At 39.3% G+C, this 24,467-nt stretch overlaps 1 protein-coding gene across 1 annotated transcript in view; it reads right to left on the reverse strand.

Annotated features, from left to right (window-relative positions):
• Nucleotides 1-24,467, reverse strand: part of EVC (EvC ciliary complex subunit 1) — a 105,511-nt gene that overhangs the window by 25,665 nt on the left and 55,379 nt on the right. The window contains exons 12-14 of the mRNA XM_051963850.1: nucleotides 10,097-10,309; nucleotides 3,233-3,342; nucleotides 1,499-1,709 (exon numbers count right to left, since the gene is read on the reverse strand). Of these exons, the coding sequence (XP_051819810.1) occupies nucleotides 1,499-1,709; nucleotides 3,233-3,342; nucleotides 10,097-10,309 (534 nt within the window). The remainder of the gene's footprint in view (nucleotides 1-1,498; nucleotides 1,710-3,232; nucleotides 3,343-10,096; nucleotides 10,310-24,467) is intronic.

Consider the following 24,467-nt stretch of genomic DNA (forward strand, 5'->3'; position numbering starts at 1 on the left):
TGTGTGTGTGTGTGTGTGTGTGTGTTTTTCCACTTTACCAACGATAAACTGAGGCTCAGATTACGTTACAAACAACAATAACTATTAACACTTTCACACGAAGCACAGGTTATATTATCTGATTCAATCCTCATAAAAATTCTGTGAGGTGATTGCTGTCCCCATTTTATAGATGAGAAAACTGAGTGACAGAGAGGGCAGATAATACAGCTAGTGTCAGAGCTTCTGTCCACTAGTTCAGTGAGAAGTCCGATGCTCTTCCCCATCAGCTGCTGCATAAATCAGCGAACGTGGGATCCTGTGACCATGACAGAGCCACGCCCAGTTCTCTCTCCTTTGGGCTAATGTGGGCTGGTTGGTGTCTTCTCCTACCTATGTGGCTTTGGGCACAGCATGTAATTCATTCCTGCCAAGGTTGTTTGGCTAAAGCTCAGGCAGCCACGTTATCCCCTTCGCCAATAAACCCGGGTGCCTCCCTAGTGCTTCCAAGATCAAATGCAAAATCCTGTGTTGGGTATTCAAAGCTCTTCTCACCTTAGCCCTGCTCCCAGCCCTTGTTCTGCTAATTTTTTGGAACTCTTTACCAGGTACTCCCATCCAACACCCCTGACCTTCCCCAAGATTCCCCATTCATTCCTCTGGCTCTTCTAGGGGCCCAGATTCCTCTTCCTCCTCATCTCGGCCTACTGTCTTGTCGGGCTTCCTTCAACCAAAATCTCATCTTTTATATCTTTAAGCCTTCCCTGGCACTTTCTAATTCTAGCGTTTTCTCTTTCCTATTTACCTGCATCACATCCATTTGTATCTATTTGTTTGCTCGTTTTCTTCCCTTCATAGTTTGTGAGCTTCTTGTGGACAGGAGCCATCTTTCCCCTCTCTTTGTATCCCCAGAACTTAGTGCAGTGCCTGACTCAGGGCACTTAAGAAATACTGCTTAATAGCTGGGTGACACTGATGAGGTCACTCAAACTCCTCAAGTTTCAAATGGGAATAACAATGTTTAAACTATGTAACTCATAGGGCTGTTATGAGATTCAGATGTGATACTGTTTACAAAATCCTTTGCAACTGTAGAACTCTCCAGAAACGTGAATTATTTGGTTCTGAAAGTGTGGTCTGGGGATTCTGGTGAGCATCTAAACATCAAAACTTTTCACAATAACAGTAAGACTTTTCAATGCTTTGAAGATCTTTTTAATACAGTATATAGTAATTTACTAATATGATGTGTGTATATCTGCATATAAAATTTATACATATACATATGATTTTTAAATATATATCAGTAGCTTTAGACCACTTAAACCAAAACTCTTCAGGACGATTATTATGTCTGAGGATGCTTTCACTGCTAACATTCTATTTGGTCCAAGATCCCACTGAGCTTGGATAATCCGTGTTTGATATTTCAAGATCACTTCCATCTCTACCATCCCATGGGTGCACTGCCTGATTACAGGATATCATTATGGAGAAACCAAAGGAAAGCGATGATTACCATGGCTTTCAGCAGCTGCCACTGGTGCTCATCCTGACATTGAGAGGAGCTCTTTTCTAGGATGTACTGTTCTTTCAACTCCTGAAGAAGACTCTTTTTCCGGGACATTCTCATCTGAGTCATCGTGGCTGCAGCAATATTCCTGAGGGCAAGTCTTCTGAGAATGGAGCTCAGCATGAGCCTGTGTTTCTGTGATATGGATCTTCTTGACCTGTGGAAGGCATTGTGGTTTTAGTGACCATTTCCACCTCTAACATCTTGAAATATAGACATACAAATACACACACACAAACACACACATACATACATAAGCATGATTTTAGCTTTGGTGAGTTTCAAATAAAGGAATATATGTTTGGCTGGTTGTAAAAAAAATGCAACAGTCAATTTGAAAAGGCAAAAAACTCACCCTTTTAAAAACAGGACTGCTAATAATAACACACTAAATTATACAATTAAGAGAGAGATGTTCACTTTTTTGTTGTTCAGTAGTGTCAGTCACATCTGACTTTTGTGACTTCATTGGGGTTTTCCTGGCAAAAATGCTGGAGATGGCTAGTTAAGTCATACTAGCTTGATAAAAGTGTGCCTTTTTCTGTACTTTAGATGCCTCATCTGTCAATTCCTTCCTAGCTCTAAATTTCTATTTGTGTTCCTATCTTATGCTCCTTACTTGATTATAAATTAAGTGAAGATTGGGAGTATATGTTATCCATTTTCACATCTCCCTCGGTGAGTAACACAGTTCTCTCTGTATAGAAGGTGCTCAGTAATTATCCTTTGATTTCATTTTGATACTCTAGGGAAGACACAGTTCTTAACTTTTCTTTTATGTTTGTCTCTCAAGTCATTGGTACACATTCTTAAGACTCCCAAGGTAGACAGCTACAGTTCTCATGCACTGCTTTCTCTTACTGTAAGTATTCAAAGAATACTCTGCATATACCCTTTCAGAAATGGAAATTGGAAATTAAGAACAGTGGTGTCATGATTCAGGTGAGCTTCTGTCATTGTTCAGTCATTTGATAATATCCAAATCTTTGTGGCTCCATTTGGGATTTTCTTAGCAGAGGTACTGTACTGGTTTGACATTTTCTTTTCCAGTTCATTTCACAGTTGGGGAAACTGAGACAAACAGACTGAAGTGACTTGCCCAGTATCACATAGTCATTAAGTGTCAGATTCCAGATCTGAGTGCAGGGAGATGCGGCTTCCTGACTCCAGGCCCAGAACTCTATTCACTATACCATTGATCCTAACTGCCTGAGTCCTAGACAGAATCTATTCTTAGTCTTTCCTACTTGCTCACTCTGAAGTGGTATCCATGGTTTTAAGGAGACATTAATCCTGGGACTCCAGCCTGATGAATCTTTGCAATGCCATGTATCACAATGGTCAGGAAAGGCAGGAGATCTAAGGGGAAGGCTATGGTATGCCAGGATCTCAGGCTCCATGTCCAACCATACTTTTTGTTCTCAAATGTGTGCGTACTATTCTCACCAAGCTTCCAGGGCCTGAAGACTGATTTCTATTTCCAAGGCTACATATAACAGGGCTCTGCTTCTTTGGGATGCCTCTATATGATTACCTTCTTACTGAGAATCAGTTCTATGTCTTTTCTAGCTGCCCTGAATGGTAAAAGATAAGAAAGGGAATCTTCCAAGAAGTAGAGGCATTCAGACCTTGCCGTATCCCACCTTGCCTTTATGTCCCAGTCTATTGACTTATACTTACTCTTCACTGAGACCACCTAGACGACACAGGACCCCATGGATAATACTCTCATGTTTCTCCAACAAGTGTTTCTTCATGATGGCAGACAAGGCAAACTCTTCAGTCCACAGCTAAACAAAGGGAACAGAATTAATGAGTTTGACTCGACTTAGAAAGACAGTGTTGTATGATAAACAGAAAGAGCATTGGCTTTCAGAGTCAAGACCTAAAATCTTGACTCCATCACCTAGTAGTTCTGGCTTCCTCAGCTATACATAAAAAAGTAAAAAAAAAAAAAAAACACATCTGACCACAGTTCTTATGTTAGAGGTAATATGGCAAAGTGAGGAAGATGCTAAATTTGGATTTCAGAAGCATGGACCTGAATAGCAATTCTTAGCTGTGTGATAATAGACAAATTACTTAATTTCCATTAGTCTTAATTTGCTCATCTGTAAAAAGGCATCACAATATCTGTAGTATTTATGTGATAGGACTCTTGTATGGCTCAAATGATACAATGCAAATAAAGTGTTCCGATTTTCTGAAGAAAGCACTTTGTGAACCTTCAAGAGCTAGGAAATATAGAATTTCTATAATTATGACTATAAAAAATCTATAAATGTTTATTAAATGCCTATCATGTATAATGATGGGTGTGATTATTATCCCAAATTATTTTCTAAATTACCATGAGAGCAATACGTCACTTCTCCATAAGTCACATATCCAGCAAGCCTCAATTATCTGGAGGATAGAGAGACTATCATCACAGCTGTACCATGGAAACATATTAAAAAATAAAAATATAATATGTAAGATAGGCATGGGATAGTGTGCAAAGATCCCTTTGATATTAGCTAAGGAGAACAGGGTACAAGTCCTGGCCTTGCTATTTTCTAGCTCTGTGACCATAAGCAAATCATTTATACTCTTTGAGCCTCAGTTTCCTCATTTATACAAATGGGAATCAAGGGACACAAGGTCTATTGCACAGGATTTTGTAAAGAATGTACTTCATAAGCCAAAGAAGGTGACATAAATGGGATTTGTGGGATTTCATAGCTGTTGATTCATTGGGTGAGGTGACTGATGAAAGAGTATCATGATTTGGATCATGGTGACATGTATAATCTGGAAGTAAATTGGCATCAAAGCATTTTTAAGTTTCAAAAATATAAAATTGATGATGTAATAATTGGTACTGTTATTCCTATTAGGATGCAAGCTCCTTGAGAGCAAGGATTAGTGCATTCTTGCTATATGTATCTTCAAGATCTAGCATTATGCCTGACAAATAGAAGGCACTTAGGAAATGTTTACTGATTTATTCTTAATCATCTTAAATTACTTGTAAAAAAATTAACTACCACAGTCAGGTTACCAAAATGTTTTGATTAAAGATTAAGTCATGAATACTGAGTGTTTGAAAATTGCTTGAATGAATTTGAAAGTGTAAAATGCTAGAGCTAGGAGGTAACTAGGCACATAGAGTCCAAACTAGAGTTTAAAGGGCCTTCTGAATAGACTACAGACTGTGAGAGGCATAAAGTATCTTGGGACAAAATATAGATTATTTGAATGAAATAATCTTTAGAGTTAAGAAGTAGAAAAGATTCCTTAGAACATAGAATGTTCCGCATAAAAGGGGCTTTGGGATTGACACATAACTTGTGGAAGGGACCTCAGAAGAGCAAATGATTCTGTCTGTTTTATAGATGATACAATGGAGTCTCAGAGCACGGGAAGTTCCAAGGTTTGTTCGTCATTTCAGTTTCGTCCAATTCTCTGTGAGCTCATTTGGGGTTTTCCTGGCAGAGATACCAGACTGGCTTCCCATTGGACAGATGAGGAAACAGGCTAAAAGGATTAAGTGGCTTGCCCGGGACATATCACTCACGAGTTTCTGAGGCCAGTTTTGAACTTGGGAAGATGTCTTCCTGACTTCAAGGCCAGCGCTCTACCCTGTGAGTAATTGTCAAAAGGGGGACTCTCATTTTAAGTCTAGCAAACTTTCCACTCTACCAACAAGCTTCCATTTAGAATTTCACACACACACACACACACACACACACACACACACATCACCACTACACACAAACATGATAAATATGGTAATGAATCACATCAATTGGAGGTGACTCATTTCAAATGCATTCCAGGTAACATTTCAATTAAGCTCCTTTCTCTTCATTGCAATGCACCAAACAGCTTGTAGAGTATGAGCTGGTCACTGAATATGAGCTAATATAGGTCCCCTGGAAATTGGGATCAAAATACAAAGCAAGTAACATGAATTCTATTTTGCTTGAAGCCGCGAGTTGCACGAATTTATTGGAATTTGCAAAGGCAGGTTGTTAAAGGACTCTGACTCATCTTGGTTAACAATTTGAAATCTCTCGGCCAAATGTTTAGGAAGCCAAGAAAATGGTCTCATCCCTGCACCCTTGAGGAACAAAGCTGCCCAGATCGGCTCCATCTCTAAGCCAGAAACATGTCCTTTTTTTGCATGCTTTCAAGCTCTGGACAAAATCAAAATAAGAAAATATGTGAATGCACCAAGGACTTGGGGATTATTTGTGCCATGTGTTTTCTATCCCTTGTAATTATGTCGGAGATTAATCCATGAATATCTGAGTGCCTGAAAGGAAGATCAAACAAAGACCATGGAACCAGATGAGAAAGCAAAGGCCTGAAACTTAGCCTAGGTGTATCATACTGCCTCCCTTTGTAATTTAGATGCATGATTTACAAGTGGCCATGGTCTCAGAATCCATTCTTTAGAACCCTATGATAATCATCTTCTCTGAGCTTAGCTAAACAAGTCCTCAGAGGACAAATATATTGTGCCTCTAAGCACCCTGGTACAAGGCCTGGAACTAGGTGTCCAGAAGATTTATGTTCAACTTCTACTTTCAAGCTTTCCTAATTGTGTGACTTTGGACAAGTTATTCAACCAGTTTTTGCTTCAGCATTTTTATCTTTAAAACAGAATGGTTGGGCTTAATAGCTTCTAACATACCTTGAATTCATAATCTATATTTGAAGTTACTTGGAAATATGGAAGGTATACACTGGGAATAGTGGGAAGCATGCTAGATTTAGATTCAATAAGCCTCTGTTAGACTCCTGACTTTGCCTCTCACTACCTGGCTCATTCAATGAGTCTGGCCTGTCTTTTCATCTACAAATAAGAGGGTTAGATGGGATATTATGCAATATATCACTTGGCTCTAAATCTAGTGACTGCAGAGGTGGCTTTCTGTAGGTACCCTCCTGGAAATCCAGGGGCTCCTTCCATGACCAAAAAAAATGAGATTTCAGGAAAATAGGAAAGATCCTAAATTGTCACCCCCTTCTCATATTTACTTGATGCTTTAGAACATTTAAAAGTGTTTTATTCCAAATTAACTGTGAGGTAAGGAGGGCAGGACTCATTCTTCTCTCTTCATGGTTTGAGGTTAAGACTCAGAGAGGCAGTTGCTTGCCCATGGCCATATGGCAAAGCATCAGGGTCTCCTGACTCCTAGAACCTGTTGTATTATACTTTGAATGCCTCAACTTTTAGACAAGTCGACAATTTGTCTGGAACACGGAGTATATGAAGAAGAAGAATGTTCAATAAGCCTGGAATGGCAGGCTGGCTACAGATTGTTAAAAGCTTTCAGAGTCAGAGGATTTTATACTTTTTCATTCCAGATACAAAAGAAAATCACTGGAGTTTTCTGACCAAAGGACTGACATTGCCAGACCTGGTTTTTTGGAAGTTCAATTTTTCTGGCCAGGTGAAAGATGGATACAAAGAGAAAAAAAAATCTAAGGCAGAAAAGACCAATCAGCAGGCAATTTCAATAATCTAAACAACATATAGTGAGGATCTAAACTAGTGGAAGAACAGCCAAAGATATGAGGTAAAAGATACATCTGTGAGGGGTAGAAAGAAGCTTAGCAACTGATTGGATTTGAAGGGTGTGAGAGAGGAAATAATGGATGAAGGTTCTAAAATTGTAAACCTACGTTTCTGGAAGAATGATGGTGCTCTGATAACAAACGGGGAATTTTTGACAAAAAGGTGAGAATCCCATTTTAGACATGTTGAATTTGTGACATCTACAGAACACCCACCTGAATATTTCCAATCAGAAGTTTTTGGAAGAGATTTGGGGTTCAGGAGCTAGATATATACATCAGGGAGTTATCTTCAAACCTTCCAACAGGTGATAGTTGACTCGATGAGAATAAATAAGATCATTAAGAGAGAGGAGAGGGCCTCCGCAGATGAGCAGAAGGATAAAACTACATACAGGGAATGTTACACAAATGTTGATCCAGGAAAAAAGAGTGAGACACCCAGTTAGAGAAGAATCAGAAAACAATAGGATCATGAAAACTCGAGGAGAGATGGTCCAGGAGGTGGGGATGGTTAATGCCATTAAATACAGAGAGGTCAAAAAGAATAAGGGTTCAGAGAAGACCATTGGGTTTGGCAATTAAATGATCTCAGTAACCTTGGAGAGAGCAATTTCAGTTGAGCAGTGAGAAGGAAAGCCGTATTGTAATAGGTTGAGAAATGAGAGGAAGGGGAGAAAGTAGAGGCAAGGCATATAGATATATATTTTCTAGGTGTTTGACTATGAAAGGAGCAGAGATAATAGTTGATCTAATATCTTGAGACATGATAGGATCAAATGAAGTTTTTATTAAGACTATCTAGGTTGTTTATAAACAGTAGGAAAGGAGTCAAGGTTTTATAACAGATTAAAAGTAAAGCAGAGAGAAGGGATTAATTGATGGAACAAGCTCAAAAACTATGGGAGAGAAGAGAATCAAGAGCCTAAGTAATGGAGTATACCATGGTAAATAGAAGAGCCACTTGTTCTGAGGTTAAATCTGAGGAAGATAGAGTGGGGGAGAGGGATGGTCAAGTGGAGAAGTGAGAAGGTTTGGTTGGTTGTTGTCCTTCCAGCTTGAAGAGGACCCAGATGACATTACTGTATTAGAGTCAAGCTGAAGCGAATCCAAGATCAGAGGAATTTCTGAGGAATTATGTGGGCAGAACACATCTGAGTGCTTTGAGTTTTCTCTTTGTAGGTCTGAAATGGTGCAATGATGTACCTCAGTAGGGTCAAACTAAATGGAAACAGTCACCACAAAAATCAGACATGGGGATCTTTGTAGGGCATGTTTTGATTTTAAAAAACATATATGAACATATTGTCTTATTGTAGTTTTCATGTATTTTGTTGAATATTTCCAATAATATTTTAATCTGGTTCAGGCTGCACTTGGAAAGTGTGCCAGTATTTGACACCTATCATGTTGATTATGGACTTTAAAGAGGTTGCTGAATTGAGAAGCTGGTATATTTGAGAGGGCATCAACCCTCTATTTACCTTCATGTAAAGTTTATTCCTCGCATCTTCATTAATGAGGCAATGTGGAAAATGAAAGAGAATGACAGTCTCTAAATATCTTGAGGCAATTTAAAGCAATTAAAGAATCAATCAGTAAATTAGTTATGACTTATACAACCTGAGGAAATGCTATCTTGATCATACTTATTTAATCAGTTGATGAGATCTTTAAACTTACTTGCACATGAAGCTATTCTTGAAAAAGTTCTGGTAGAGCCAAGAAAAATCCACAAATAAAAAGAAAACAAAAGAAAAGGAAAGGAAAGGAAAAAAAAAGAACTTGGGTATTACTATAAACTAAAATAACTAAATTATTTCCATTGTTGAGAAGTTACAGCTAGATTTGAAATATTTGCCTAAAGACAGTGGTTCTCTCCCTATTTCATATTAATATGAAACCCAGATCTTCTATTCAAAATTAGTAGATGCTGACTTTTTAATTCTGCACTTGCTACATCTGCCATAAATAGGAGATGTCTTATAAATGACATCTGAACATTTCACTGCTCTCATGCTCCAGTTTTTCAAGGAAATGGCAGGCTTTCTCATTGGGATTCATTTTACTCTCCTCAAAAACTTTCAGTGATTCTCTGTTACCTATTAAGGTAAAATACAAACTGAGGCTGGTCCCTTTCCTTTTTTGTGCATTTTCCATATCTCATTTGTTTCTTTCTTTTTTCCTTTTCTTTCCTTCCTTCTTTTTTTTTCTTTTTTTTTATCTATCTACCTGTTTACTTACCTACTTACCACTACTTCCCAATGAATTCATGAAAAATGAATTCTGTGAAATGGTCTCATTTATTCAAATTTGCAAGTTAATTCAAATTTGAAGTTATAATTATGTAAAATATGTTCAATGGTTCCAGCTTCATGGAAATATACAGCTTTCAAATAATGTGATCATTTCATGGGATTCATTGCTAGCCCTGAGACCTAGCATTCTCTTTGTGTGTGTCTCTCTGTCTCTCTCTCTCTCTCTCTCTGGACATATAACCTACCTATAAACCAATATATATGATCTATACACAATGTGAACATATATATACATGTACATGTAGTATGTACATGCATATATTTATGTACACATGTATCTATGCAGAGATATATAGATATACATGTATTCCCACATGTAAATATATATGTGTGTATGTGTGTTGTATTGTGCCATATTGTGTACATTGTATTACCTTGTGCTATATGCTATATATTATATTGTGTCATATTGCATCATATATTATATATAGTATTGTATTACATCTAATATATACATATATATGTATATATATATGTATATATACACATATATGTATGTATATATGTATATGTATATATATATATATAATATATATATATATATATATATATATATATATATATATATATGCTCAAATACTGTTTTCTATTTTTGCAGTCTTGAGATGTCAAGTTCTCAGAGTGATATCGATATGGCTGTTATGATCAAGCACAATACCTGTTTTTCTTGGTCAAGTAGTTCTTGGAAAAGTGTCCATTGCTTTTCTCGGAATCGGTCTGACTTTTCCAACTCAAGGGCTGCACTGTGGTGAACATCTTGCTTCAAGTGCTCACATTCTCCCAAGGGCAGGCCAGTCAATCTCAAGAGGGTCTGAAGAAATGTTGCCTCTATGAGTTTTTCAAAAGTTTGGATACTTTTGCTATATAACTCCTAAAAAAGGAAAACAATCCAAGTGAGAAGAATAGATCCTTCCGTCTTAGGACAACTGGAGGCCATGTGAGGTTAGGGAAAGGGGGCTCGCCTTGGACTTTGAATCAAGGCTCTGATTCGGTACCTATGCAATGGTGGACATGCCATTTTCTCTTTCTGGTTTCTTATTTTCTCATCTGCAAAATGAAAACTCCCACATCCTTGACCTCTCTCTCCAAGAATGGCAGTGTGGCCTGCTTGAAGCTTAGATAGAGAAATGGCCTCAGAATTAGGAAACCTGGGGTTCAGGTCCCTCTTCTGACATGGTGAGCTAGGTGAGCCTGGTGAAGAACTTAACTTTACAACCTTTGGGGCAACTAAAAGAAATTGTAGAGCAGGTGGAGATCTACACTGGTAAAGTGCTTTTCCACATGGGAACTTCCTTATAGAAACACAATCATAGACTTGATCTCCTCTCTCTTTTCCTAACCCCCCTCCCCCAAAAAAGAGGTTGAAATGATTTCCAAGGCAGGGGGTTGCACAGTGTGTGCATGTATAAGTGTACGTGTGCTTGCATGTGTGTGTTTATCTTGCCTCCCTTTGGCAATCTGGTGACAACTCTGTACCTCTTCTCAGAGCATTTTTTTTAAAACAGCCAACATTTACAATGACTACAATTTAAATCGTGGTTAAGGTGAGAAAAGCACTTTACAAACATGACCTCCTTTTATCTCCACCACAAGGCTGAGAGGTGAGCATTAATATTATCACCCCCATTTTACAGATGAGGAAAACAAAACACACAGAAGTCTTCCTGATCCATAGTCCAGTGTTCCATCTACCCCATCCCACCTAGCAGCAACTAAATCTATAAAATAAAATATATAAGATTACAAAGTAAATCACAGACCATCCTGAAATCTATATAGCCCAAGTTAAGAACCCCTGCTCCAATGGACCTTCTTTATACTTTCTGTTTGTTTTATGGTGGCTGGGTGGTACAGTGGTTAGAGTGCCAGGTCTAGAATCAAGAAGATCTGAGTTCAGATCAGGTTACAGACACTTACTAGATGTGTGACTCTGATCAAGTCACCTCACCCTGTATGCCTTACTTTCTTCATCTTTAAAATGAGCTGGAGAAGGAAATGGCAAACTAGTCCAGTATCTCCACCAAGAAAACCCCAAATAGTACCAGGAACCTTTAGACATCACTGAAAAATGACTCCCCTGCTTTTGCTTTATATTTACTTGTGCACGTTGCTTCTCCCTTTGCTGCTCACTCGGTGGAACATCACTTCCTTGATGGCCGTCGTCGTTTTGGGTCTGTATTGCCAACAGCATGCCCAGGGCCTTGTTCATGGCAGACACCATTTATTGAAATAAATCAAATTCCAGCTCTAATAAGCTAACTCCAGCTAATAGACTAACTCTAATTCTGCCATTTCACCTGTTCAGATGCTCCACCACCACTCTCTTTAGAGACTAACAAGGTAACCCTCAAATTATCTTATATCTTCTTTGGGTCCCAGTGCCTAGAATCAGAGACTGGGTGAAGTGGTGGAATGAGCAGCAAGCCAAAGGAGACCTAGCGATGGCCGGTTTCCATGTGGACTCTTCTGTGACTCCAAGTGCAACAGATAGCCTGGGGGCCTGCGGCGTCTAACCAAGCTCTAATTGGTTACCCAGAGAAGTTCACCAGAATGACACATCAATTCTACGCTTGTCTGGGTTCTGGACAGCGGACGGTGCTCCTGAGCTTTCCCAGTCACTGATGGAGTGGAACAAGGCTGTGTGCTCGCTCCCGTGCTTTTTAGTAGGGTGTTTTCAGCCATGTTGTCAAAAGCCTTCAAGGAGGACAAACATGGAATCATCTGCTGATGGTAATCGATGGTAAATTCTTTAACTTAAAAAGGCTATGAGCCAAACCAGAGCAGGGGGAGGGCTGGCGTGTGAAGTTTCGTTTGCAGATGAAGGTGCGCTCAGGGCAGTCTCTGAAGCAAAGGTGCCACAAAGCAGGCATCCATCCTCTGCTTCTAATTCTGACCTAATGATGAACACGGAGCAATCGTGGGAACTCCAGCCTCCAGCTGGAACCATGGGTTAGCGCAAATGAAGAACTTTTAGATACTGTGTATAAATTCACTTCCCTTGACAGTACGCCTTCCAGAGATGTCCACGTTGATAATGAGGTTGACAAATACATTGCCAGAGCTCACTTAGTGTTTGGGAAGCTCTGAAGAAAAGTATGGGAGTGGAGAGACATTAGACCGACTACCAAAGTGAAGGTTTTCAGAGCCACTGTGTTGACCTCATTGTTGGATGCCTGGAAAACCTGAACAGTCAAAACCGAACAGTCAGTGTCATTCCAGGAAACTGGAACTTTGTTGAACTAAAATGTCAAATCGTCCAATTTTACGCAGAGAGATCAACTCCACTGGGCTGGCCACACTGTTCAAACACCAAATGTATGCTGGCAAAAAGGCTACTTTATGGAGAACTTGCTCAGAGCAAGCACTCACAAGGTGGTCAGAAAAAAAGGATACAAGGATACCCTCAAGGTCTTCCTTAAGAACTTTAGAATTGATCATATGTCATGGCAGACACAGGGATAGGACCACCCGGCATTGACGTTGTCTCATCAGAAATGCTGCTGTGCTCTATGAGCAGAGCAGAATTGAATTAGCTCAGGAGAAACAACAGATGTGCAGAGATTGAATCCACCCCAGATGATCATAGATGTGTCTGTCTCGGGGCAGAGCATTCCAAGTTCCTGCTGGTCTGATCAGCCCCAGATGGGAACACTGACGGACTCGGACATAGTGATGTCATTTTGGTGCTCTTGGAGAATGAAGAGCAACAACCAAACCAAAATCAAGCACTCCTCCAAGTAAATGCCCAAATAAGTAAGCTCTCAAGTAAGAGCCCTTACTTAATCCTCCTTAATCTCCAAAAGCTACCTGGGAAGGCCCATGTAGTAAATTATCACAAACTATATATACTGAACTATCAGAACCCTTTCATACTAAATACTCAGGAATCATTTACATTTATACTATTCTAAATTACTCATACTAAACTATCAAAATTTATTAATATTTCCTGGTTAATTAGTGCATCACACACACACACACACACACACACACACACACTTATAAGGCGAGATCTGAGAAGGGAAGAATAACTTTGGAAATACATGATGCAGATCAAACACACATTTCCTTTTCTCATTTTTTGCTTCTTTTTTTTCTTCTTTGTTCTCAAAAGTCACATCTTACCTTGTCCTCATCCTAAGAAGGATCGGGAGTCTGTGGTCCATTGTTCTCTCTAAGGGGTCAGAACTCTTCCAAGCTACTTCTGAAAGGTTTTCACAACCTACTTAAGAACTCACATGTCTCTTATGAACTTATAATACTGTGTGTTAGCAATGTTTATGACATGTCTTCCTATTAGACCAGGAATTCCATGAGGCTGGTCACCTTAGCTTCTCTGAACTTCAGATCTCTTCCAGTGCCTCTCCCAGTGCTGGCCTGGCCCTGTACTAATCTCGCTTACTGCCCTGTACTTACAAGGTGCTTAATAAATGCCTATGGCATGGAAGCTTATAGCACAATCCTTGCTCCTTAAGCTGCAGCTCATGGACCATTAGAATTTGGAATTTCTGAATTTGAGTGCGCTAAGACGCCCAGTTTTCTGCACTGTCTGGTACTAATATGGTGAGTCCCTGCGAGCAGTGGCTTAAGAGAAGCAAGCCAGGCAGGTTGGAAATGAAATAGGTTGAAGATCCAAGGCTGACCAGAAGCAGGTTGGCTCCATTATTAGGTGCTCCATTTTTATTTTGAGTGAGATAAAGAGACCCAATCTCCCTCATACTTCACTCCCCCCAAAAATGAAGGACTAAGGAAGGAAATCAGGCAAGCAGACTGGAGGATTAGCTCACCATTAGTAGGGATACCTTGGGGAATGCAATTACATATTTTTCTTATAAAATAAAACAAAACTTCCATTCAGAGGTAATTGTTCATTAAAAGACTCACAAAAGAGCAACATGTTTCCAGAGACATTATCTTTTTTTAGTTTCTTTCAAAAGTCCTTTTGTTAAAATAGATAAGTTCTCAATTTGATGTATTCTTAAATTAGTCTATATGCAGGCTGACAGATAATTGTAAAAAAAAATTCAAACTCTTCAGCAATGAAGTGGATTTTTAAACAAGATTCTGAGGTAAATCTAGACTTCATTTGTATGATGTGGATAATTAGACACACATTACCTCTCATGGGATTGCGGGCAAGATCAAATGAGATAATGTATGCTAGTCCCAATTATCCTCCCCATCATCATTAATTATGTAAATGGACAACAGTATTGGGCAACAGGAAAGGTGCTGGATATGGAGTCTGAAGACCTGGGCTGGAATGGCAGGATGGATGGTAACCTTTGCTCCTTCCCCTGCTCATCTGCTCTTCATATCTCCTCAACTCTTGTCTCCTACAGACACATATGCCTTTGCACAGTTCATCATCCTGTGCCATATTGTGGAAGTCTCTGCTCTTTTCCACAGTCAGAGCCTCAGACCGCATTTTACCCACATTATGCTGTGACTTCCCCACCTCTCTTCATGTGTCACTATGACCAAGAGTTAACTGCGAGTCCTAAAATGTTAAGGGACAGGGAAATTCTCCGAGAGCCTCTACAGCTGTGCATCAGAGCATCTGAAGGAGTTGCAGGGCAGCCTTTGTTGACACAGGTGTTGCGGAGTGGAAACGAGATAAATTGGAGGCCGAGGGAAGAGGAGGAAGGTCAGACAACGCCACAGCCTCTCAGTAAGAGAGGTCAGAGAACAGCAACTGCCTCTCAGTCTCCTTCTATCATCCTCTCACAAGAGGAGCTCCGTTCTGCGGGTCTGGGTCGGATCAGGTGGCTCCCGGTAGCACAACACTCAAAGCCCAGGGGAGCTAACAAAATTTCTGGCAGCTTCTACCAAGCTGGGAGAGATTCAGACCTAAGCTGATGTGGTGATTTTCTGAAGACCAAATTAGTTAAGAGGGAAGAAGTTCCTCACCAGAAAGCTGGCTGAGAGGTCATGACTGATCGATTGACTGGTTTGGGCATGGCAACCCAGGAAACCATGAACTAAGGTAAGAGTCTTTAATAATAACAATAGTTAAAAAAAAAAGAGTAATTAACATTTATCTCCTACTTGCTACGTATTAAGCACCATGCTAAGTACTTTTCAACTACCTCATTTTATCTTTACAGCAATCTTGGGAGATGGGTGCTTTTGTCAACCCCATTTTGCAGATGAGAAAACAGATGCCAAAAAAACAAAAAAATGAAAGTAAACAAATAAAAAAAGGCTATGGGAATTGCCTGGTGTCACTTGTCCTGTGGACAAAAAATAACTTGCCCGTGGATTAATATGAATAATGTTTTAGTTATATAAAAAAGAATACATCAAATTACAAAAGAAACCAATTATGTTCAAAGTAATACTTTTTTTAAAAATTCAAGTTCATGAACCTCCTAAAATCAATCTGTAAACCAGGAATATGGTGCTCTGTTTCTAGAAAGAGAGGCCCCAATACCACAAAACAACAGTTTTTTTTAAATATCAAAGCATATTTCAAAGGCTGTGTAACAGCTGCTGATTTCTAACCATTGCCAACTTTCCAACTTCCCAGCTCAAGAACCATTTCCTTCGAGTCTCCTCACACTCTTGTGATAATTTCCATTGGTAACTGAGATGCTGCCATTCTGTGACAAACTAGGGTACATTAAATTTGGTGGATTTAAGAAGATTGAAATGGAAGTAAGTTTTTAAACATTGTTTGGGGAAAAAGGTGAAGATGCCATCCCCTCCCCCTAAAAGTCCAAGCAATTCCTGCTGTACTATTTAGCTCATTAGTTCAGCATAATGCATAATATAATTTTATTGATCCTATCAAATTACTCTCTCCTCCTAGATTTCTGATCTCATTAACTGAAAGCTCTCTAAAGATGCATATGACCATCTATCCACATTTTCCCATGAGTTGACTCTACCCAAATATGTACCTAATAGGGATCTACACAGTATACTGGAGACTTCCTTTTGCTGCTTCTTGACAGTGAAAAGAACACTCTGGACACCTATTTTTACCGTGGGAACAGTCCATCTTTATTACTGTTATCACCATCATCTTCATCATTTTTATTTTCCTATCACTTGGTTCCTTGATGATGTCTTTCACTGCTGGTCCTTAGGGTTCCACATCAGTTAGGTATAACGGTCCATCAGTTACCATTTCCTTGTTTTAATAGCATCTGGCAATGCTGGTGCTAGTAACATGAGCCTTTGTTTTCATGGGAAGCTTAGGATCATTAAAGGAGCTTCACGATTGCTTGAAGGTGATCTGGCTCATTCCCTTCTAATTCAACTTTGAGTTTAGCTCATCACCTCACAATAGGATTTTACTATCCATCATTTCACTGAATGACAGGATTTTTTTTAAGTGCTTGAACTAAATCAGTCACACCTAGTGGATCTTTTTATTTCTCCTTTCTTTCCTACAATATCCCCATCAGTACAGAAGATAAAGGAGGTACCACAGACACAAGCCCTGATTTTATGTTTCTCTTTGTCTCGTGAGTTGCCATGGCCAGAGGGTCCGATAGCCAGAGGGTAAACTAAGTGGTTCTTAGCAAATCTGTTTTTATTATTATTATTATTATTATTATTATTATTATTATTATTATTATTATTTGTTATCCAGGATGACTCTAAAGGAACAGGAATAACTGGCTCCAAGTTGATAGAACTGAAGTCAACAATATTATATAACAGCAAAAAAAAAAAAAAAAAGCCTATGAGATATTTGCATTAAAAGAGTCAATTTGAGATTAGACAGGTCATAGTCCCTTTACTCTGCTTAGATCAAATCACATCTGGGGCATGCTGTTCAGTTCTGGGGATCATATTTTAGGAAGTGAAAACATGGAGCATGTCCAGGATAGACTGAGCAAGGATTATGAGTGCTTTAAGATAAATCCATGTAAGGATCAGTTGGAAGAGCTGGAAATGACTAACTTTAAAAAGAGCAGACTTGGCTAAACACGAACTCTATTTTCAAGTATTTGAAAGGTTGAATTTGGCCTGTTCTCCTTGGCCCTTGGTTCTCAGACCTAGAAGCTCTGGAATAGCAGCTAAAAAGAACCAAAATTAGGCTTGATATAATGAAAACCTTCCTAAATATTTGACCCATCTAAAAGTGAAATGAAGAATCTTGGGGATAATGAATTGCTCTTCACTAGGGGCCTTCAGGGAAGGGTTAGATTCTTATTCAAGTATGGCTTGGACTCGATGGTCTCTGAAGTCCTTACTGATTGACTGATTCTGGGTCATCTGGATTGAAATGCTCCTAACCCGTAATGCTTCCTCCAACATTCTTGCCAAAGGAAAAAATGACAAAACATAAAGGGAAGTGGGGTGTCTCTGATAGCCACTGTCATTTGTAACATTTCCCTGAGCAAGGGGGCTCTGCGATTTGGTTTAGCCGGCACAGCTCCCCTGGCTGCCAGGGAGATGAAGCTGCCCATCTAGAGGGCGAGTGTTTTGGCGATGTTTCATCCAACTTCTGGAAATGCTGATTTTCTGTCGGGAATCAGGTTGATATCGATTCTCTTCTCCTTTGAGACTTCTTTTCTACAGAGCTACTTTGGATTATTTGAACAAATGTAATTGAAGAGTTGCCTTCTCTCTTATTTAGGCTTTTATAAAGCAACAAAAATGAAAGCCACAAATTATCATGACAGTTAATTTTTAAGTCTATAAAATAGATTTGGTGCTGTTATTTCTAATAAAAAATGGTGAAGGACTTTGACTTCCAATGTGAAATTGTCCAATGGGTTCATTCTTTTTGCTTTCCTCTGATAAGCAAGAAAAGGCATTTCTTTCCCTTTTTAATTTTGACATTTTTTTCACAGGATAAATATTGATTTTCTGCCTTGAATAGAGCTAAAATTAATTTGTTTTATTTCCTACTTGACTGCCTCAGCATCTTTGAAATGGCCAGGGTAGCTCTAGGGAGATGAAGACTGGGAATGGACTTTTGCCATACGACACAAAGCATCTATTAATAGAAACACAGTGTCTAAAATGAAATAAGGAAGAGTCACGGTGTACCCTGCTTCAATAGATCATCTCTGAAATGCTGAGCACAGTTCTGGGCACCGTATTTTAGAAGGACATTGACACCCTGAAGAACATCCGTAGAAAATTAGCTTAAGATGAGGGGATGGAGGCCAGACTTTTGAGAATTACTTTAAGGAGCTGGAGATGTTTAATAGACAAGAGATTATTAGGAGGGACAGAGGGGAAAAGGACTTGGTAATATATTCCCAGGATGAGAAGTGACTTGCCCACTTTCCTACAGCTAATAAGAGTCAGATGATCAAATTTAAAAATCAAAATCTAGTATACTCTCCATTAAACTTTACCACCATCTTTTCCTTGGAAGATAATAGATGGAGCAAATCCCCTGTATTCAGACAGAGTCGTTGCTCTGGCAGGGATATCCATGGAGAACTCTCTCAAACTTCTAGGAAGGTTTGGACTACATCATCTCGGAGGTCATGTCCAACTCCAAGATGCTGTGATTTTAAATCTATCCACTATTCAGCAAATTCAACTAGCTGAAGAACATTCTCAGAAAAGGGAAGGAAAAATATGACTCCCTTAGCATAACTGACCTACCAATTAGGATGCTCAGAATGATTGGGAGAGAAGTATCTTCTTTTACCCATACAACTGACCTGGGAGATAGAGGCTATTATTATCTTCATTATAAGATGAGAAAACTAAGCCAGATAAAGCTGAAGTAACTTGCCCAGGAGTGAGTATTTGAATTAGGATTTGAACTCGAGTCTTCTAAAGTCCAGTTCCATCCCTCACTAGCTGAGAGAATTGACTGCTGAAGATTCTACATGTGGGGCTCAGATTGGGGCACTTGTGTATAAAAATGGAGATTTGCTCCATGCATTCATGGAGTTTCTACAGTCATAATATTCACAATCACAATAGAACTGAGAGAATTGGCTCTAAGGCCAGGATATCTAGGTTCAAGCCCTGCCTCTGAAAGATATAGATAATCTTGTTAGCGCTTTGTGCTCTTAGAAACTGGCCAAAACCATACATGCCAAGAGGATGCCAGCCTACACTGGTGGATATAGTTTCATCCCCTGGGAGTTCCCAATATCACTGAAATGACAAATTCAGTTCCCTCTGTAATGTTAGGTTTTAGAACCAAGACCAATTGAATGGAGGTATGGATGAGCTGCTATGAAAAAAAAAAAGGGGGGAGGGAGGACTAGATTAATTTTAGCATAAATAAGTTAGCTTGAATATATTACACATGTAGAATCACAAATGGCCAGCTACTGAGGACATAGGAAAGAAGGAGCCAATCACAACTAAAGTTTGAAATTTCCGTTAGCCATACAATGAGGAAGTCACTGGGATGGATTTAAAGGCATAATTAATTGGAAATCACAAGAACTGAGTCTGAATCTCTGTTCTTCTCATTATTATCCTGCCCCTGGGCAAATAACTTATAATATCTGGATTCATTTTCTCTACTATAAAATGGGCTCATAGATCTCTAAAATCTCCTCCAGCTTTAAATCCCATGGCACAATTTGAGCCTCAGTCAATGGTCAGAAAGATTAAAAAGGAAAATCAATCAAGCCTGGGTGACTCCTTTAACCTAGGATGGTAAGAGAGGAAAGATAGATGTGGCTCAAAGGTTTTGAGGCAACTGTGGCAATTGGGAGAATGGTGGCTCCATCAGTAGAAATAAGGGAATAGATTTGGGAAAAGAAGGCTCAAGTTTCTAGATTCCTCAGAAAATATCTGTAATGAGGACTGACCGTTTGCCATCTTAGAGTACCAAGTACACATTTCCAGTTGTAAAGCATTATCAAGGCAGGCCCTGACATTATTAATGACCTAATGAAATGCCCAAGTCAGGTGTCCCTGAAATACTTTCCATCAGTAGGGGATCACAGATCAATCCTGGTATCTCAGGCCCCTGAACTGCAAACCAATTTCTTTGAATTCTAGGGAGCTTCTGCTGACCTTTAAGGAAATCTCAACACTTCCCTTGCAGAGCAAGCTTTTTAATCATGGAATGACCTTTTCAGAATCCACGATGCTTCTCTGCTCTGTTTCCATTTTGCTTAACTTATATGGAAAATGAGCTGAGTATCATTAGGATTTCTCAGTACTGACCTGTAAATTCAGGCCCGTATACCTATACCAGTGGGAAAATTTCAAACAAATATGAAAAAATGTCACAGGACTGCCCTCTGGAGTAAATCTCTATGATATTTCTTGATGAATACAATAGAATAAGCATCAGTCCAAGACTCTGGAAATCTTAGGAACGAGTAAGCTCTCCGTAGCCTTTACTTGTCTAGCTGGGCTTTCTGACATCTCCCCTGTCTATTAGAGTCATTCAGGTACATGTTTTACCCTCTTACAGAAATCCCAATACACTCTTCAGGACATTAGGTGGCCTCAAAGGTAACTCTTGCCCGTAGTTTGTAATCAATCCTTCATGAAGGATTTATCCTTTGAGCAACCTCCCCCGGTGTGTCTGGATAGTGAAACAATTCATGAATGTTTAATATTTTGGTTTGCCAAAAGTTTAACCATTTTGCTGACCTGGGGGCTTCTTCTATTGAGGCAGAGGGAAGCTTCTGTCCAAGTCCTGATAAATGGTTTTCATCAGCTGCTGTGGGTTAAATAACCCTTTGCTAGTGGTTAAGCTTCTGAGGATGAAGAATGTTTACTGTATCCTATTTAAATTGCTCTACTGAAAGCTGCTGGGGGCCTCATGCGAGGGCTGCTTTATAACCATCCTCTGGTCACTGAGTCACATGCTTGTATCACTTTACATTTTCTTGCTATCATTTTGAACCAAGTTTCCAAAGGCAAGCCAAGTAGGTTCCTTGTCTCTAATTCCAGTTTGAGCTCAATGATCATTTTCCATGTCTAAGCTGTAAATACTGATTGATTTGAATTCAAGAGGAACATGTGCTAGCAAGTTTCTGAGGCAAGAATTGAACTCGGGTGTTCAGGTCAAGTTCTATTCACTGTACCACGTAGGTGCCTTCTGTTATGGGCTGAAGAATTTTTTTTAATGTGTAATCCACTTAAATGTATTTTCATATTTGCAACAAAAATCAGACTAAAAGGGAAAAAAACAAGAGGATGGGAAAAACAACCAAACAAAAAGGTGAAAATCATATGCTTTGTTCTACATTCAGTCTCCATAGTTGTCCGGATGTAGAATGCACTTTCCGTCCAGTCTGTCCAAATTGCCTGGAATCACATCATTGTTGTTTGTAAATATTCATTCATTGCACTTAGATCATCAGTTCAGTCAGCATCAATTGGCCAAAGAGCTCCTAATGCTTGCTCTCCTCATTGGTCATATGTTTTGATTCTAGTAACTTGGTTTCCCTCTTTCCTTTTTCTGAATCTTCTTCCTGTATTTTATTCATGCTAGCATCTAGAGCTATAAAACTTCTGCTAACACCCACTTTGGCTGCATCTCCAAAGTCGTGGCAGGTTGTCTCATTGTTGTCACTCTTGAGTGATGTGCTGAAGAGTTCTGAGAGAAAATTTGACATGATAGTAAGAGCACGGCATTTATGGTCCAAAGTCCAGAGTCAGGCTGACTCGGTACTGCTTAGCTGTGTGGCTGTAAATAGGTCATTTCATTTCTCCATCATAATAAGATGAGTCCCTGCACAGGGAGTAACCTGGCACACTGAACTTATGGGAATTGAAGGTATCCCATGATGCAGCTTTGTTTTAAGAATATAAGCTTCAGGGCTTGGACTGGGGAAGGGACACATTTGTACAAAATGGATTTTTTAGTATGCCCCCCCCTTTTCAATAATCTGTTTCATAGATGAAGCAGCTTTGTGTCTGAACGAGAGAACAGAAGCTCCCATATTTACACCTTGGCTCTGGCTAACTCTTTGTTTGCCTTTTGGCAGATGCCTGAGCCTGCCTCACAACCCTGAGAAGCTGGGTAGTGTAGTGGGTGGAGCCCTAGCTCTGGAATCAGGAGGCTCTGCGTTCAATACTACTCTCAGATACTTACTAGCTGTGTGACCTTAGGCAAGGCACTTGACTCCTTTTTGCCTCAGTTTTCTCATTTGTGAAATGAAATGAAGAAGGAAATTGTGAACTTACTACATACTATCTTTGCTAAGAAAATCTAAATGGGGTCACAGAGAGCTGGACTTGACTGAAATGACTCAACAACAGCAAAATGTAGACCTGAGCAGACAGAGGCATTGTGCTAGAATGGTGCTTCTGGAAGGCTCAGCTACCTCAATTTTTATAGATGAGGAAACTAAGGCTTAGTGAAGAGCAATGGGCCTGCCAATAGCTATCCAGGTCATAAGAAGCAAAGGTGGGACTAAAATCCAGTTTTTCCAGCTCCAAAGCCAATACTATTTCCACTAACAAGATACCGCTCTCTCATACACATATAGAATACATAAAGATCTTCAAGAACTCCCACCAAAATGATGTAACAGGTCCAAGAAAACACATCATCTGATTTGAGGAGACAAGTTGACTCGATTCATTTAAGCAAAAACTAGGATTTAGCCTTATTGTGAAATTGGTATTCTTGAAACACATCGAGACTGATCTTGCTCTAATACTCATTAGAGAAAAGGGACTTGGGTAGTTAGTGTCTGCCATTTTACCATCAGTTTCTTGACTTAGTTTCTCCTTAGAGATATTCTAATATTGGCCATCATTTTACTATGCCCATACTTTTTGGGTGATGACTATCACTTTCCTGGTAGTGAACATCCAGCATCACATTTGCGATCCGATCCTGCCAGAAACACTTACAGATACCAGAGGGAAACACCCTGATTTTGGTTTGTAATCTGAACCACACAGGAATTCCCTACTGAAGCCATAGAACTCCCCAGGTAGGACTTGTAGAAAATCCAGATCTTGCCCTTGTGGACTTATATTCCCTGAGCCGTTTTAGGAGATAGCAGAATTTCACTGCTTCATGGAGTTTTGGAAATATTATTGTGGTTTACTCCCAAACTTCATAGAGTATTCATTCCTTTACCTTATTTAGCAGAATAAGAATCCTTTACCTCCAATCAAGGTAGGGGGTATATGTGTGTGTTATTATTTATTATTATTAGTTCATATTATATAATTTAATTTGGATTTATTTAATACATCATGATGTGATTATCACAATATTATATAATATAATGATACTATACAACAGTGTGTAATATTTGATGTGTTACGTGTTAATATTCACTATATATTAACCATAAGATGGTAAATCAAACTGTGATTCTCAATGACTTTAGGTAGTGATATCTGATCTACCCTGCTCTCTCTATCCTGCTGTAGAGCAGCAAGAAGATGGACATGATCAGTTGCAACTTGGTATCTGCTTGTATCCCAGTGTCTCGCACTGGCCGACACCAGAAGAAGGTGCTGTTTTAGTAGCACGGTCCCGACTTCTCCCTCAGAGCAATTCTTTTCCTAGTGGGGGCCATCATGTCTACTGCGCTCACACTTTACAGGTGACAAGTATCACTTTCCTGCTAGTGGCTTGTCAGCATCTCAGAACCTCCCTAATTGTGACCCTGTTTCTCCAGGAACACTTTTAGATATTATCAGAATTTTATATGTTAAGTCTCCAGTTGGTGTCCAATATAACATTTTTAAAAATACCTTCCTCTTTAAGAAACCCTCCTGGGTGCTATAGATACAAAAGTGAAAAAAAAAAAATCCTTGACTTCAGGAAGCTGACAGTCTACTGGAGAGAAATGATACATACTGAGAAAAGTTTATACAAAATGTAGACAAAATAAAGGCAAAGTTTTTTGGGGGGTAGGGAAAAGGAGATACCCAATTATTGAAGGTATCAGGAAAGGAACAAAGTTGCATCTGAGCTGTGTTGAAAGGAACAAAATATTTCAAGATAATTTTTTAAGGAAAAAGAATAACCTGTGCAAAGGCCAGTTTGCCTACAACCTAGCAGGGGTGTACTCCAGCCAGCTGTAACTGGCTTAGGAGAGCTGATAATTAAATTTTCAGTGTGAAGACTTATATATAGGAAATCACCTACAAATCAGGAA

The sequence above is a fragment of the Antechinus flavipes genome, chromosome 6, assembly GCF_016432865.1.
Source record: "Antechinus flavipes isolate AdamAnt ecotype Samford, QLD, Australia chromosome 6, AdamAnt_v2, whole genome shotgun sequence".
Lineage (NCBI taxonomy): Eukaryota > Metazoa > Chordata > Mammalia > Dasyuromorphia > Dasyuridae > Antechinus > Antechinus flavipes.